General features: G+C 43.7%; 1 protein-coding gene and 1 long non-coding RNA gene across 2 annotated transcripts in view; both read left to right on the top strand.

The window, feature by feature from the left end:
* Window positions 1-15,740, top strand: part of LOC135570326 (zinc finger CCHC domain-containing protein 7-like) — a 126,244-nt gene extending 110,504 nt beyond the window's left edge. The window contains exons 6-8 of the mRNA XM_065016449.1: window positions 1,220-1,315; window positions 2,040-2,152; window positions 15,486-15,740. Coding sequence (XP_064872521.1) covers window positions 1,220-1,315; window positions 2,040-2,102 — 159 coding nt within the window. The 3' untranslated portion in view covers window positions 2,103-2,152; window positions 15,486-15,740. The remainder of the gene's footprint in view (window positions 1-1,219; window positions 1,316-2,039; window positions 2,153-15,485) is intronic.
* LOC135570327 (uncharacterized) lies at window positions 471-1,219 on the top strand. The gene is made up of 2 exons (XR_010463519.1): window positions 471-887; window positions 954-1,219. It is a non-coding gene; the product is annotated as an uncharacterized LOC135570327 (long non-coding RNA).
* Window positions 15,741-16,052: the final 312 nt, after the last annotated feature.

Genomic DNA, 16,052 nt, shown 5'->3' with positions numbered 1-16,052 from the left:
GTATCTCTCTCCCCCCCAGACTAAGTCAGGTCCTGTATCTCTCTCCCCCAGACTAAGTCAGGTCCTGTATCTCTCTCCCCCAGACTAAGTCAGGTCCTGTATCTCTCTCCCCACCCAGACTAAGTCAGGTCCTGTATCTCTCTCCCCCCAGACTAAGTCAGGTCCTGTATCTCTCTCCCCCAGACTAAGTCAGGTCCTGTATCTCTCCCCTCCCAGACTAAGTCAGGTCCTGTATCTCTCCCAGACCCTGTATAAGTCAGGTCCTGTATCTCTCCCTCCCAGACTAAGTCAGGTCCTGTATCTCTCTTCTCCCAGACTAAGTCAGGTCCTGTATCTCTCTTCTCCCAGACTAAGTCAGGTCCTGTATCTCTCTCCCCCCCAGACTAAGTCAGGTCCTGTATCTCTCTCCCCCAGACTAAGTCAGGTCCTGTATCTCTCCTCCCCCCAGACTAAGTCTCCTGTATCTCTCCCCCCAGACTAAGTCAGGTCCTGTATCTCTCTCCCCACCCAGACTAAGTCAGGTCCTGTATCTCTCTCCCCCAGACTAAGTCAGGTCCTGTATCTCTCCCCCCCAGACTAAGTCAGGTCCTGTATCTCTCTCTCCCCAGACTAAGTCAGGTCCTGTATCTCTCCCCCCAGACTAAGTCAGGTCCTGTATCTCTCCTCTCTCCCCAGACTAAGTCAGGTCCTGTATCTCTCCCCCCAGACTAAGTCAGGTCCTGTATCTCTCTCCCCACCCAGACTAAGTCAGGTCCTGTATCTCTCTCCCCACCCAGACTAAGTCAGGTCCTGTATCTCTCCCTCCCAGACTAAGTCAGGTCCTGTATCTCTCCTCTCCCCCCAGACTAAGTCAGGTCCTGTATCTCTCTTCTCCCAGACTAAGTCAGGTCCTGTATCTCTCTCTCCCCCAGACTAAGTCAGGTCCTGTATCTCTCCCCCCCAGACTAAGTCAGGTCCTGTATCTCTCTCCCCACCCAGACTAAGTCAGGTCCTGTATCTCTCCCCCCCCCCAGACTAAGTCAGGTCCTGTATCTCTCTCCCACCCAGACTAAGTCAGGTCCTGTATCTCTCCCCACCCAGACTAAGTCAGGTCCTGTATCTCTCCCTCCCCCAGACTAAGTCAGGTCCTGTATCTCTCTCCCCACCCAGACTAAGTCAGGTCCTGTATCTCTCTCCCCACCCAGACTAAGTCAGGTCCTGTATCTCTCTCCCCACCCAGACTAAGTCAGGTCCTGTACTGGTGGTAGAAGGAGAGGACAACGCCAGGACCAACCCCTGCTGTTATAACTGTTCTCTCAGGGGCCATTTTGGATTTGTGAGTATCCGTCCGCTCTGTCCCCTATCCCCTAGACAGTGCACTACCCACAGGGCCTCTGGTCAAAAGTAATGCACTATGTAGGGAATAGGGGGCCATTTTGGGAAGTACTCCCTGATTCATCTCTCTACAATCTGTCTGAACTGGCCTGGATATTAACTGTGTGTGTCTGTGTGTCACTGTGTGTGTGTGTGTGTGTGTGTGTGTGTGTGTGTGTGTGTGTTGTGTGTGTGTGTGTGTGTGTGTGTGTGTGTGTATCTCTCTGTGTGTGTGTGTGTCTCTCCCAGACTGTGTGTGGTCCTGTGTGTGTGTGTGTGTGTGTCAGGTCCTGTGTGTGTGTGTGTCTCTCTCTCCCAGTGTGTGTGTGTGTCCTGTGTCTCTCTGTGTGTGTAAGTCAGTGTGTGTGTGTCTCTCCCAGACTGTGTCAGTCTCTCTCTCTGTGTGTCTGTGTGTGTGTCTGACTGTGTGTGTCTCTGTGTGTGTGTGTGTGTGTGACTGTGTGTGTGTCCTGTGTGTCTGTGTGTGTGTGTGTGTGTCTCTGTGTGTGTGTGTGTCATTCTCTCTCTCAGACTGTGTCAGTGTGTGTGTCTGTGTGTGTGTGTGTCTCTCCTCAGTGTAAGTCAGGTCCTGTGTCTCTGTGTGTGTGACTGTGTGTGTCTCTCTTTGTGTGTGTGTGTCTGTGTGTGTGTCTGTGTCAGTGTGTGTGTGTGTGTCATGTGTGTAGGACTGCTCAGTGAGGAGAATGTTTGGGTGTTTCCCCCAACTCTCCCCTCATCAACCAATATGACTCCTGCCTCTCGATCCGCAACCAGATTACCGAGCTCAGCTCAGAGTTCACACTACACACACACACAGACACACACACACACACCTCAATACACACACACACCACACTCAATACTCAGGTCCACACACACTCAATACACACACACTCAGTCAGGTCCTGTACACACTCTCACACACACACACCTCAATACACACACACACACACAGAGACACACACACACACACACACCTCAAGTACACACCTCAACTCAATACACACCTCAATACACACTAAGTCAGGTCCACACACCTCAATACACACAAACTCAGTACACACCTCAAGTACACACACACACACCTCAATACACACACACACACAGACACCTCAATACACACACCTGTACACACCTCACACACTAAACTCAGCACACACACACACACACACCAGACTCAGTACACACACCTCACACACACAAACACACAGACACACAGGTCACACACACACACACACACACACACACAAGTCAGACACACACACACACAGACTCAATACACACACACTGTACACACCTCAATACACACAAACCTCAATACACACACACACACCTCAATCACACACCTCAACACACACACACACTACACTCAGGTCAGACACACACACACACACCTCAACACACACACAACACCTCAGGTACACACACACACACACAAACACACACAGACACCTCAATACACACTAAACTCACACAGACACCTCAATTACACACTAAACACAGGTCAGACAGACACACTCACACACTAAACTCAGTACAGACACCTCAATACACACTAAACTCAGCGCAGACACCTCATTACACACTAAACTCAGTACAGACACCTCATTACACACTAAACTCAGTACAGACACCTCATTACACACTAAACTCAGTACACAGACACCTCATTACACACTAAACTCAGTACAGACACCTCATTACACACTAAACTCAGCACAGACACCTCATTACACACTAAACTCAGTACAGACACCTCATTACACACTAAACTCAGTACAGACAGACACCTCAACTCAGTACAGACACCTCATTACACACTAAACTCAGTACAGACACCTCATTACACACTAAACTCAGTACAGACACCTCATTACACACTAAACTCAGTACAGACACCTCATTACACACTAAACTCAGTACAGACACCTCATTACACACTAAACTCAGTACAGACACCTCATTACACACTAAACTCAGCACAGACACCTCATTACACACTAAACTCAGTACAGACACCTCATTACACACTAAACTCAGTACAGACACCTCATTACACACTAAACTCAGTACAGACACCTCATTACACACTAAACTCAGCACAGACACCTCATTACACACTAAACTCAGTCAGACACCTCATTACACACTAAACTCAGCACAGACACCTCATTACACACTAAACTCAGTACAGACACCACCTCATTACACACTAAACTCAGTACAGACACCTCATTACACACTAAACTCAGTACAGACACCTCATTCATTACACACTAAACTCAGTACAGACACCTCATTACACACTAAACTCAGTCAGACACCTCATTACACACTAAACTCAGCACAGACACCTCATTACACACTAAACTCAGTACAGACACCTCATTACACACCTAAACACTCAGTACAGACACCTCATTACACACTAAACTCAGTGCAGACACCTCATTACACACCTCATTACACACTAAACTCAGCACAGACACCTCATTACACACCTCAACTCACAAACTCAGTACAGACACCTCATTACACACTAAACTCAGCACAGACACCTCATTACACACTAAACTCAGTGCAGACACTGATTACACTCATTACACACTAAACTCAGCACAGACACCTCATTACACACTAAACTCAGTGCAGACACCTCATTACACACCTCATTACACACTAAACTCAGTACAGACACCTCATTACACACCTCATTACACACTAAACTCAGTACAGACACCTCATTACACACTAAACTCAGCACAGACACCTCATTACACACTAAACTCAGTACAGACACCTCATTACACACTAAACTCAGTGCAGACACCTCATTACACACCTCATTACAACTAAACTCAGTACAGACACCTCATTACACACTAAACTCAGTCAGACACCTCATTACACACTAAACTCAGCACAGACACCTCATTACACACTAAACTCAGTACAGACACCTCATCACACCTCATTACACACTAAACTCAGTCAGACACCTCATTACACACTAAACTCAGTACAGACACCTCATTACACACTAAACTCAGTACAGACACCTCATTACACACCCAAACTCAGTACAGACACCTCATTACACACTAAACTCAGTACAGACACCTCATTACACACTAAACTCAGTCAGACACCTCATTACACACTAAACTCAGTACAGACACCTCATTACACACTAAACTCAGTACAGACACCTCATTACACACTAAACTCAGCACAGACACCTCATTACACACTAAACTCAGTACAGACACCTCATTACACACTAAACTCAGCACAGACACCTCATTACACACTAAACTCAGTACAGACACCTCATTACACACTAAACTCAGTACAGACAGACACCTCATTACACACTAAACTCAGTACAGACACCTCATTACACACTAAACTCAGCACAGACACCTCATTACACTAAACTCAGTACAGACACCTCATTACACACTAAACTCAGTACAGACACACTCATTACACACTAAACTCAGTACAGACACCTCATTACACACTAAACTCAGCACAGACACCTCATTACACACTAAACTCAGTACAGACACCTCATTACACACTAAACTCAGTACAGACACCTCATTACACACTAAACTCAGTGCAGACACCTCATTACACACCTCATTACACACTAAACTCAGTACAGACACCTCATTACACACTAAACTCAGCACAGACACCTCATTACACACTAAACTCAGTGCAGACACCTCATTACACACCTCATTACACACTAAACTCAGCACAGACACCTCATTACACACTAAACTCAGTGCAGACACCTCATTACACACCTCATTACACACTAAACTCAGTACAGACACCTCATTACACACCTCATTACACACTAAACTCAGTACAGACACCTCATTACACACTAAACTCAGCACAGACACCTCATTACACACTAAACTCAGTACAGACACCTCATTACACACTAAACTCAGTACAGACACCTCATTACACACTAAACTCAGTACAGACACCTCATTACACACTAAACTCAGTACAGACACCTCATTACACACTAAACTCAGTAAACAGTACAGACACCTCATTACACACTAAACTCAGTCCAGACACCTCATTACACACTAAACTCAGTACAGACACCTCATTACACACCTAACACTCAAACTCAGTACAGACACCTCATTACACACTAAACTCAGTACAGACACCTCATTACACACTAAACTCAGTACAGACACCTCATTACACACTAAACTCAGTACAGACACCTCATTACACAAACTCAGTACAGACACCTCATTACACACTAAACTCAGTACAGACACCCTCATTACACACTAAACTCAGCACAGACACCTCATTACACACTAAACTCAGTACAGACACCTCATTACACACTAAACTCAGTACAGACAGACACCTCATTACACACTAAACTCAGTACAGACACCTCATTACACACTAAACTCAGTACAGACACCTCATTACACACTAAACTCAGCACAGACACCTCATTACACACTAAACTCAGCACAGACACCTCATTACACACTAAACTCAGTGCAGACACCTCATTACACACCTCATTACACACTAAACTCAGTACAGACACCTCATTACACACTAAACTCAGTACAGACACCTCATTACACACTAAACTCAGTACAGACAGACACCTCATTACACACTAAACTCAGTACAGACACCTCATTACACACCTCAAACTCTAAACTCAGTACAGACACCTCATTACACACTAAACTCAGCACAGACACCTCATTACACACTAAACTCAGCACAGACACCTCATTACACACTAAACTCAGCACAGACACATTCATTACACACTAAACTCAGTACAGACACCTCATTACACACATTAAACTCAGTACAGACACCTCATTACACACACACTAAACTCAGCACAGACACCTCATTACACACTAAACTCAGCACAGACACCTCATTACACACTAAACTCAGTACAGACAGACCTCATTACACACTAAACTCAGCGCAGACACCTCATTACACACTAAACTCAGTACAGACACCTCATTACACACTAAACTCAGTACAGACACCTCATTACACACACTAAACTCAGTACACAGACACCTCATTACACACTAAACTCAGTACAGACACCTCATTACACACTAAACTCAGTACAGACACCTCATTACACACTAAACTCAGTACAGACACCTCATTACACACTAAACTCAGTACAGACACCTCATCATTACACACTAAACTCAGTACACAGACACCTCATTACACACTAAACTCAGTACAGACACCTCATTACACACTAAACTCAGTACAGACACCTCATTACACACTAAACTCAGCACAGACACCTCATTACACACTAAACTCAGCACAGACACCTCATTACACACTAAACTCAGTACAGACACCTCATTACACACTAAACTCAGTACAGACACCTCATTACACACTAAACTCAGCACACTAAACTCAGTACAGACAAACTCATTACAGACACCTCATTACACACTAAACTCAGCACAGACACCTCATTACACACTAAACTCAGTACAGACACCTAAACTCACAGACAAACTCATTACAGACACCTCATTACACACTAAACTCAGTACAGACACCTCATTACACACTAAACTCAGTACAGACACCTCATTACACACCTCAGTACAGACACCTCAGTTACAGAAACTCATTGGTAGACACCTCATTACACACAGCACAAACTCAGCACAGACACCTCATTACACACTAAACTCAGTACAGACACCTCATTACACACTAAACTCAGTGCAGACACCTCATTACACACCTCATTACACACTAAACTCAGCACAGACACCTCATTACACACTAAACTCAGTGCAGACACCTCATTACACACCTCATTACACACTAAACTCAGTACAGACACCTCATTACACACCTCATTACACACTAAACTCAGTACAGACACCTCATTACACACTAAACTCAGCACAGACACCTCATTACACACTAAACTCAGCACAGACACCTCATTACACACTAAACTCAGTGCAGACACCTCATTACACACCTCATTACACACTAAACTCAGTACAGACACCTCATTACACACTAAACTCAGTACAGACAGACACCTCATTACACACTAAACTCAGTACAGACACCTCATTACACACTAAACTCAGTACAGACACCTCATTACACACCTCATTACACACTAAACTCAGTACAGACACCTCATTACACACTAAACTCAGTACAGACACCTCATTACACACTAAACTCAGCACAGACACCTCATTACACACTAAACTCAGCACAGACACCTCATTACACACTAAACTCAGCACAGACACCTCATTACACACTAAACTCAGCACAGACACCTCATTACACACTAAACTCAGCACAGACACCTCATTACACACTAAACTCAGTACAGACACCTCATTACACACCTCATTACACACTAAACTCAGACAGACACCTCATTACACACTAAACTCAGTACAGACACCTCATTACACACTAAACTCAGTACAGACACCTCATTACACACTAAACTCAGCACAGACACCTCATTACACACTAAACTCAGTACAGACAGACACCTCATTACACACTAAACTCAGTACAGACACCTCATTACACACTAAACTCAGCACAGACACCTCATTACACACTAAACTCAGTGCAGACACCTCATTACACACCTCATTACACACTAAACTCAGCACAGACACCTCATTACACACTAAACTCAGTGCAGACACCTCATTACACACTAAACTCAGTACAGACACCTCATTACACACTAAACTCAGCACAGACACCTCATTACACACTAAACTCAGTACAGACACCTCATTACACACCTCATTACACACTAAACTCAGCACAGACACCTCATTACACACTAAACTCAGTACAGACACCTCATTACACACCTCATTACACACTAAACTCAGTACAGACACCTCATTACACACCTCATTACACACTAAACTCAGTACAGACACCTCATTACACACTAAACTCAGCACAGACACCTCATTACACACTAAACTCAGCACAGACACCTCATTACACACTAAACTCAGTGCAGACACCTCATTACACACCTCATTACACACTAAACTCAGTACAGACACCTCATTACACACTAAACTCAGTACAGACAGACACCTCATTACACACTAAACTCAGTACAGACACCTCATTACACACTAAACTCAGTACAGACACCCTCATTACACACTCAAACTCATTACACACTAAACTCAGTACAGACACCTCATTACACACTAAACTCAGTACAGACACCTCATTACACACTAAACTCAGTACAGACACCTCATTACACACCTCATTACACACTAAACTCAGTACAGACACCTCATTACACACTAAACTCAGTACAGACACCTCATTACACACTAAACTCAGTACAGACACCTCATTACACACTAAACTCAGTACAGACACCTCATTACACACTAAACTCAGTACAGACACCTCATTACACACTAAACTCAGTACAGACACCTCATTACACACTAAACTCAGCACAGACACCTCATTACACACTAAACTCAGTACAGACACCTCATTACACACTAAACTCAGCACAGACACCTCATTACACACTAAACTCAGTACAGACACCTCATTACACACTAAACTCAGTACAGACAGACACCTCATTACACACTAAACTCAGTACAGACACCTCATTACACACTAAACTCAGTACAGACACCTCATTACACACTAAACTCAGTACAGACAGACACCTCATTACACACTAAACTCAGTACAGACAGACACCTCATTACACACTAAACTCAGTACAGACACCTCATTACACACTAAACTCAGTACAGACACCTCATTACACACTAAACTCAGTACAGACACCTCATTACACACTAAACTCAGCACAGACACCTCATTACACACTAAACTCAGTACAGACACCTCATTACACACCTCATTACACACTAAACTCAGTACAGACACCTCATTACACACTAAACTCAGTACAGACACCTCATTACACACTAAACTCAGTACAGACACCTCATTAAACACACACACACTAAACTCAGTACAGACACCTCATTACACACTAAACTCAGTACAGACACCTCATTACACACTAAACTCAGCACAGACACCTCATTACACACTAAACTCAGTACAGACACCTCATTACACACTCAGCACAGACACCTCATACACACTAAACTCAGTACAGACACCTCATTACACACTAAACTCAGTACAGACAGACACCTCATTACACACTAAACTCAGTACAGACACCTCATTACACACTAAACTCAGTACAGACACCTCATTACACACTAAACTCAGTACAGACACCTCATTACACACTAAACTCAGTACAGACAGACACCTCATTACACACTAAACTCAGTACAGACACCTCATTACACACTAAACTCAGTACAGACACCTCATTACACACTAAACTCAGTACAGACACCTCATTACACACTAAACTCAGTACAGACACCTCATTACACACTAAACTCAGTACAGACACCTCATTACACACTAAACTCAGCACAGACACCTCATTACACACTAAACTCAGTACAGACACCTCATTACACACTAAACTCAGTACAGACACCTCATTAGACACCTCATTACACACTAAACTCAGTACAGACACCTCATTACACACTAAACTCAGTACAGACACCTCATTACACACTAAACTCAGTACAGACACCTCATTACACACTAAACTCAGTACAGACACCTCATTACACACTAAACTCAGTACAGACACCTCATTACACACTAAACTCAGCACAGACACCACACTAAACTCATTACACACTAAACTCAGTACAGACACCTCATTACACACTAAACTCAGTACAGACACCTCATTACACACTAAACTCAAACTAAACTCAGTACAGACACCTCATTACACACTAAACTCAGCACAGACACCTCATTACACACTAAACTCAGTACAGACACCTCATTACACACTAAACTCAGTACAGACACCTCATTACACACTAAACTCATTACACACTAAACTAAACTCAGTACAGACACCTCATTACACACTAAACTCAGCACAGACACCTCATTACACACTAAACTCAGCACAGACACCTCATTACACACTAAACTCAGTACAGACACCTCATTACACACCTCATTACACACTAAACTCAGTACAGACACCTCATTACACACTAAACTCAGTACAGACACCTCATTACACACTAAACTCAGTACAGACACCTCATTACACACTAAACTCAGTACAGACACCTCATTACACACTAAACTCAGTACAGACACCTCATTACACACTAAACTCAGTACAGACAGACACCTCATTACACACTAAACTCATTACAGACACCTCATTAAACTAAACTCAGTACAGACACACCTCATTACACACTAAACTCAGACACCTCATTACACACTAAACTCAGTACAGACACCTCATTACACACTAAACTCAGTACAGACACCTCATTACACACTCAAACTAAACTCAGTACAGACACCTCATTACACACTAAACTCAGTACAGACAGACACCTCATTACACACTAAACTCAGTACAGACACCTCATTACACACTAAACTCAGTACAGACACCTCATTACACACTAAACTCAGTACAGACACCTCATTACACACTAAACTCAGCACAGACAGACACCTCATTACACACTAAACTCAGTACAGACACCTCATTACACACTAAACTCAGTACAGACACCTCATTACACACTAAACTCAGTACAGACACCTCATTACACACTAAACTCAGTACAGACACCTCATTACACACTAAACTCAGTACAGACACCTCATTACACACTAAACTCAGCACAGACACCTCATTACACACTAAACTCAGTACAGACAGACACCTCATTACACACTAAACTCAGTACAGACACCTCATTACACACTAAACTCAGTACAGACACCTCATTACACACTAAACTCAGTACAGACACCTCACACCCTCATTACACACTAAACTCAGTACAGACACCTCATTACACACTAAACTCAGTACAGACACCTCATTACACACTAAACTCAGTACAGACACCTCATTACACACTAAACTCAGTACAGACACCTCATTACACACTAAACTCAGTACAGACACCTCATTACACACTAAACTCAGCACAGACACCTCATTACACACTAAACTCAGTACAGACACCTCATTACACACTAAACTCAGTACAGACACCTCATTACACACCTCATTACACACTAAACTCAGTACAGACACCACCTCATTACACACTAAACTCAGTACAGACACCTCATTACACACTAAACTCAGTACAGACACCTCATTACACACTAAACTCATTACAGACACCTCATTACACACTAAACTCAGTACAGACACCTCATTACACACTAAACTCAGTACAGACACCTCATTACACACTAAACTCAGTACAGACAGACACCTCATTACACACTAAACTCAGTACAGACACCTCATTACACACTAAACTCAGTACAGACACCTCATTACACACTAAACTCAGCGCAGACACCTCATTACACACTAAACTCAGTACAGACAGACACCTCATTACACACTAAACTCAGTCAGAGTACAGACACTCATTAACTAAACTCAGTACAGACACCTCATTACACACTAAACTCAGTACAGACACACCTCATTACACACTAAACTCAGTACAGACACCTCATTACACACTAAACTCAGTACAGACAGACACCTCATTACACACTAAACTCAGTACAGACACCTCATTACACACTAAACTCAGTACAGACACCTCATTACACACTAAACTCAGCACAGACACCTCATTACACACTAAACTCATACAGACACCTCATTACACACTAAACTCAGTACAGACACCTCATTACACACTAAACTCAGCACAGACACCTCATTACACACTAAACTCAGTACAGACACCTCATTACACACTAAACTCAGTACAGACACCTCATTACACACTAAACTCAGCACAGACACCTCATTACACACTAAACTCAGTACAGACACCTCATTACACACCTCATTACACACTAAACTCAGTACAGACACCTCATTACACACTAAACTCAGTACAGACAGACACCTCATTACACACTAAACTCAGTACAGACACCTCATTACACACTAAACTCAGTACAGACAGACACCTCATTACACACTAAACTCAGTACAGACACCTCATTACACACTAAACTCAGTACAGACACCTCATTACACACTAAACTCAGTACAGACACCTCATTACACACTAAACTCAGTACAGACACCTCATTACACACTAAACTCAGCACAGACACCTCATTACACACTAAACTCAGTACAGACACCTCATTACACACTAAACTCAGTACAGACACCTCATTACACACTAAACTCAGTACAGACACCTCATTACACACTAAACTCAGTACAGACACCTCATTACACACTCAGTACAGACACCTCATACACACTAAACTCAGTACAGACACCTCATTACACACTAAACTCAGTACAGACACCTCATTACACACTAAACTCAGTACAGACACCTCATTACACACTAAACTCAGCACAGACAGACACCTCATTACACACTAAACTCAGTACAGACACCTCATTACACACTAAACTCAGTACAGACACCTCATTACACACTAAACTCAGTACAGACACCTCATTACACACTAAACTCAGCACAGACACCTCATTACACACTAAACTCAGTACAGACACCTCATTACACACTAAACTCAGTACAGACACCTCATTACACACTAAACTCAGTACAGACACCTCATTACACACTAAACTCAGTACAGACACCTCATTACACACTAAACTCAGCACAGACACCTCATTACACACTAAACTCAGTACACAGACACCTCATTACACACTAAACTCAGTACAGACACCTCATTACACACTAAACTCAGTACAGACACCTCATTACACACCTCATTACACACTAAACTCAGTACAGACACCTCATTACACACTAAACTCAGCACAGACACCTCATTACACACTAAACTCAGCACAGACAGACACCTCATTACACACTAAACTCAGACAGACACCTCATTACACACTAAACTCAGTACAGACACCTCATTACACACTAAACTCAGTACAGACAGACACCTCATTACACACTAAACTCAGCACAGACACCTCATTACACACTAAACTCAGTACAGACACCTCATTACACACTAAACTCAGTACAGACACCTCATTACACACTAAACTCAGCACAGACACCTCATTACACACTAAACTCAGCACAGACACCTCATTACACACTAAACTCAGTACAGACAGACACCTCATTACACACTAAACTCAGTACAGACACCTCATTACACACTAAACTCAGTACAGACACCTCATTACACACTAAACTCAGTACAGACACCTCATTACACACTAAACTCAGTACAGACACCTCATTACACACTAAACTCAGTACAGACACCTCATTACACACTAAACTCAGCACAGACACCTCATTACACACTAAACTCAGCACAGACACCTCATTACACACTAAACTCAGCACAGACACCTCATTACACACTAAACTCAGTACAGACACCTCATTACACACTAAACTCAGTACAGACACCTCATTACACACTAAACTCAGCACAGACACCTCATTACACACTAAACTCAGTACAGACACCTCATTACACACTAAACTCAGTACAGACACCTCATTACACACTAAACTCAGCACAGACAGACACCTCATTACACACTAAACTCAGTACAGACACCTCATTACACACTAAACTCAGTACAGACACCTCATTACACACTAAACTCAGCACAGACACCTCATTACACACTAAACTCAGCACAGACACCTCATTACACACTAAACTCAGCACAGACACCTCATTACACACTAAACTCAGTACAGACACCTCATTACACACCTCATTACACACTAAACTCAGCACAGACACCTCATTACACACCTCATTACACACTAAACTCAGTACAGACACCTCATTACACACTAAACTCAGTACAGACACCTCATTACACACTAAACTCAGCACAGACACCTCATTACTAAACTCAGCACAGACACCTCATTACACACTAAACTCAGTACAGACACCTCATTACACACTCTCCTCAGTACAGACACCTCATTACACACTAAACTCAGTACAGACACCTCATTACACACTAAACTCAGTACAGACACCTCATTACACACTAAACTCAGTACAGACAGACACCTCATTACACACTAGACTGACAGATTGAGGGGTAATTGTTGACTAATGTGGTGATGGGAAGATTTACAAGATACAGTGAATTAATCACCATCTCTCCCTCTCTCTCTCTCTCTCTCTCTCTCTCTCTCTGTCTCTCTCTCTCTGTCTCTCTCTCTCTCTCTCTCTCTCTCTCTCCATCTCTCTCTCTCTCTCTCTCTGTCTCTCTCCATCTCTCTCTCTCTCTCTCTCCATCTCTCTCTCTCTCTCTCTCCTGTCTCTCTCTCTCATCTCTCTCTCTCTCTCTGTCTCTCTCTCTCTCCATCCTCTCTGTCTCTCTCTCTCCTCTCTCTCTCTCTCTCTCTCTCTCTCTCTCTCTCTCCATCTCTCTCGTCTCTCTCTCTCTCTCTCTCTCATCCCTCTCTCTCTCTCTCTCTGTCCCTCTGTGTCTCTCTCTCTGTCCTCTCTCTCTCTCTCTCTCCATCCCTCTGTGTCTCTCTCTCCATCCCTCTGTGTCTCTCTGTCCATCCCTCTCTCTCTCTCCATCCCTCCGTCTCTCTCTCTCTCATCCCTCTCTCTCTCCATCCCTCTGTGTCTCTCTCTCCATCCCTCTGTGTCTCTCTCTCCATCCCTCTGTCTCTCTCTCCATCCCTCTGTCTCTCTCTCCATCCCTCTGTCTCTCTCTCCATCCCTCTGTGTCTCTCTCTCCATCCCTCTGTGTCTCTCTCTCCATCCCTCTCTCTCTCTATCTCTCGCTCTCTCTCTCAATCCCTCTCTCTCTCCATCTCTCGCTCTCTCTCTCTCCATCTCTCTCTCTCCATCCCTCCATCTCTCTCTGTAGAGTTGAAGGACGCAGGCCTGTTTCCGTGTCAGGTCTCACCAGACGGTGACGCCCGAGACGATCCGCCGGGCAAACGCCAGAGAACCGACTCTAACCTGAGCTACAGGCCGTACCAGAACTATCCCCCTAAACCCTACCATAGTGCTACTCCTAGCCGTACCCACATCAGGTTCAGCGGCGGCCAGGAGAAACCCTGGACTCCTAAACGCAAACTAAAGGAGAGCAGAGAGGGGAAGCGTTTCACTACAGGTACCATCTTCTAGTTGTATTCATGTGGACCGTAATGGGATTTTAGTCTGCTCTGGGATCTGTTAGTCTGCTCTGGGTTAGTCTGCTCTGGATCTGTTAGTCTGCTCTAGGATCTGTTAGTCTGCTCTGGGATCTGTTAGTCTGCTCTAGGATCTGTTAGTCTGCTCTGGGATCTGTTAGTCTGCTCTGGGATCTGTTAGTCTGCTCTGGATCTGTTAGTCTGCTCTGGGATCTGTTAGTCTGCTCTAGGATCTGTTAGTCTGCTCTAGGATCTGTTAGTCTGCTCTGGGATCTGTTAGTCTGCTCTGGGATCTGT

Source organism: Oncorhynchus nerka, unplaced genomic scaffold (genome assembly GCF_034236695.1).
Source record: "Oncorhynchus nerka isolate Pitt River unplaced genomic scaffold, Oner_Uvic_2.0 unplaced_scaffold_981, whole genome shotgun sequence".
NCBI lineage: Eukaryota > Metazoa > Chordata > Actinopteri > Salmoniformes > Salmonidae > Oncorhynchus > Oncorhynchus nerka.
Note: the sequence above shows the minus strand (reverse complement) of the source record. Positions and strands in the feature narration are given on the sequence as shown.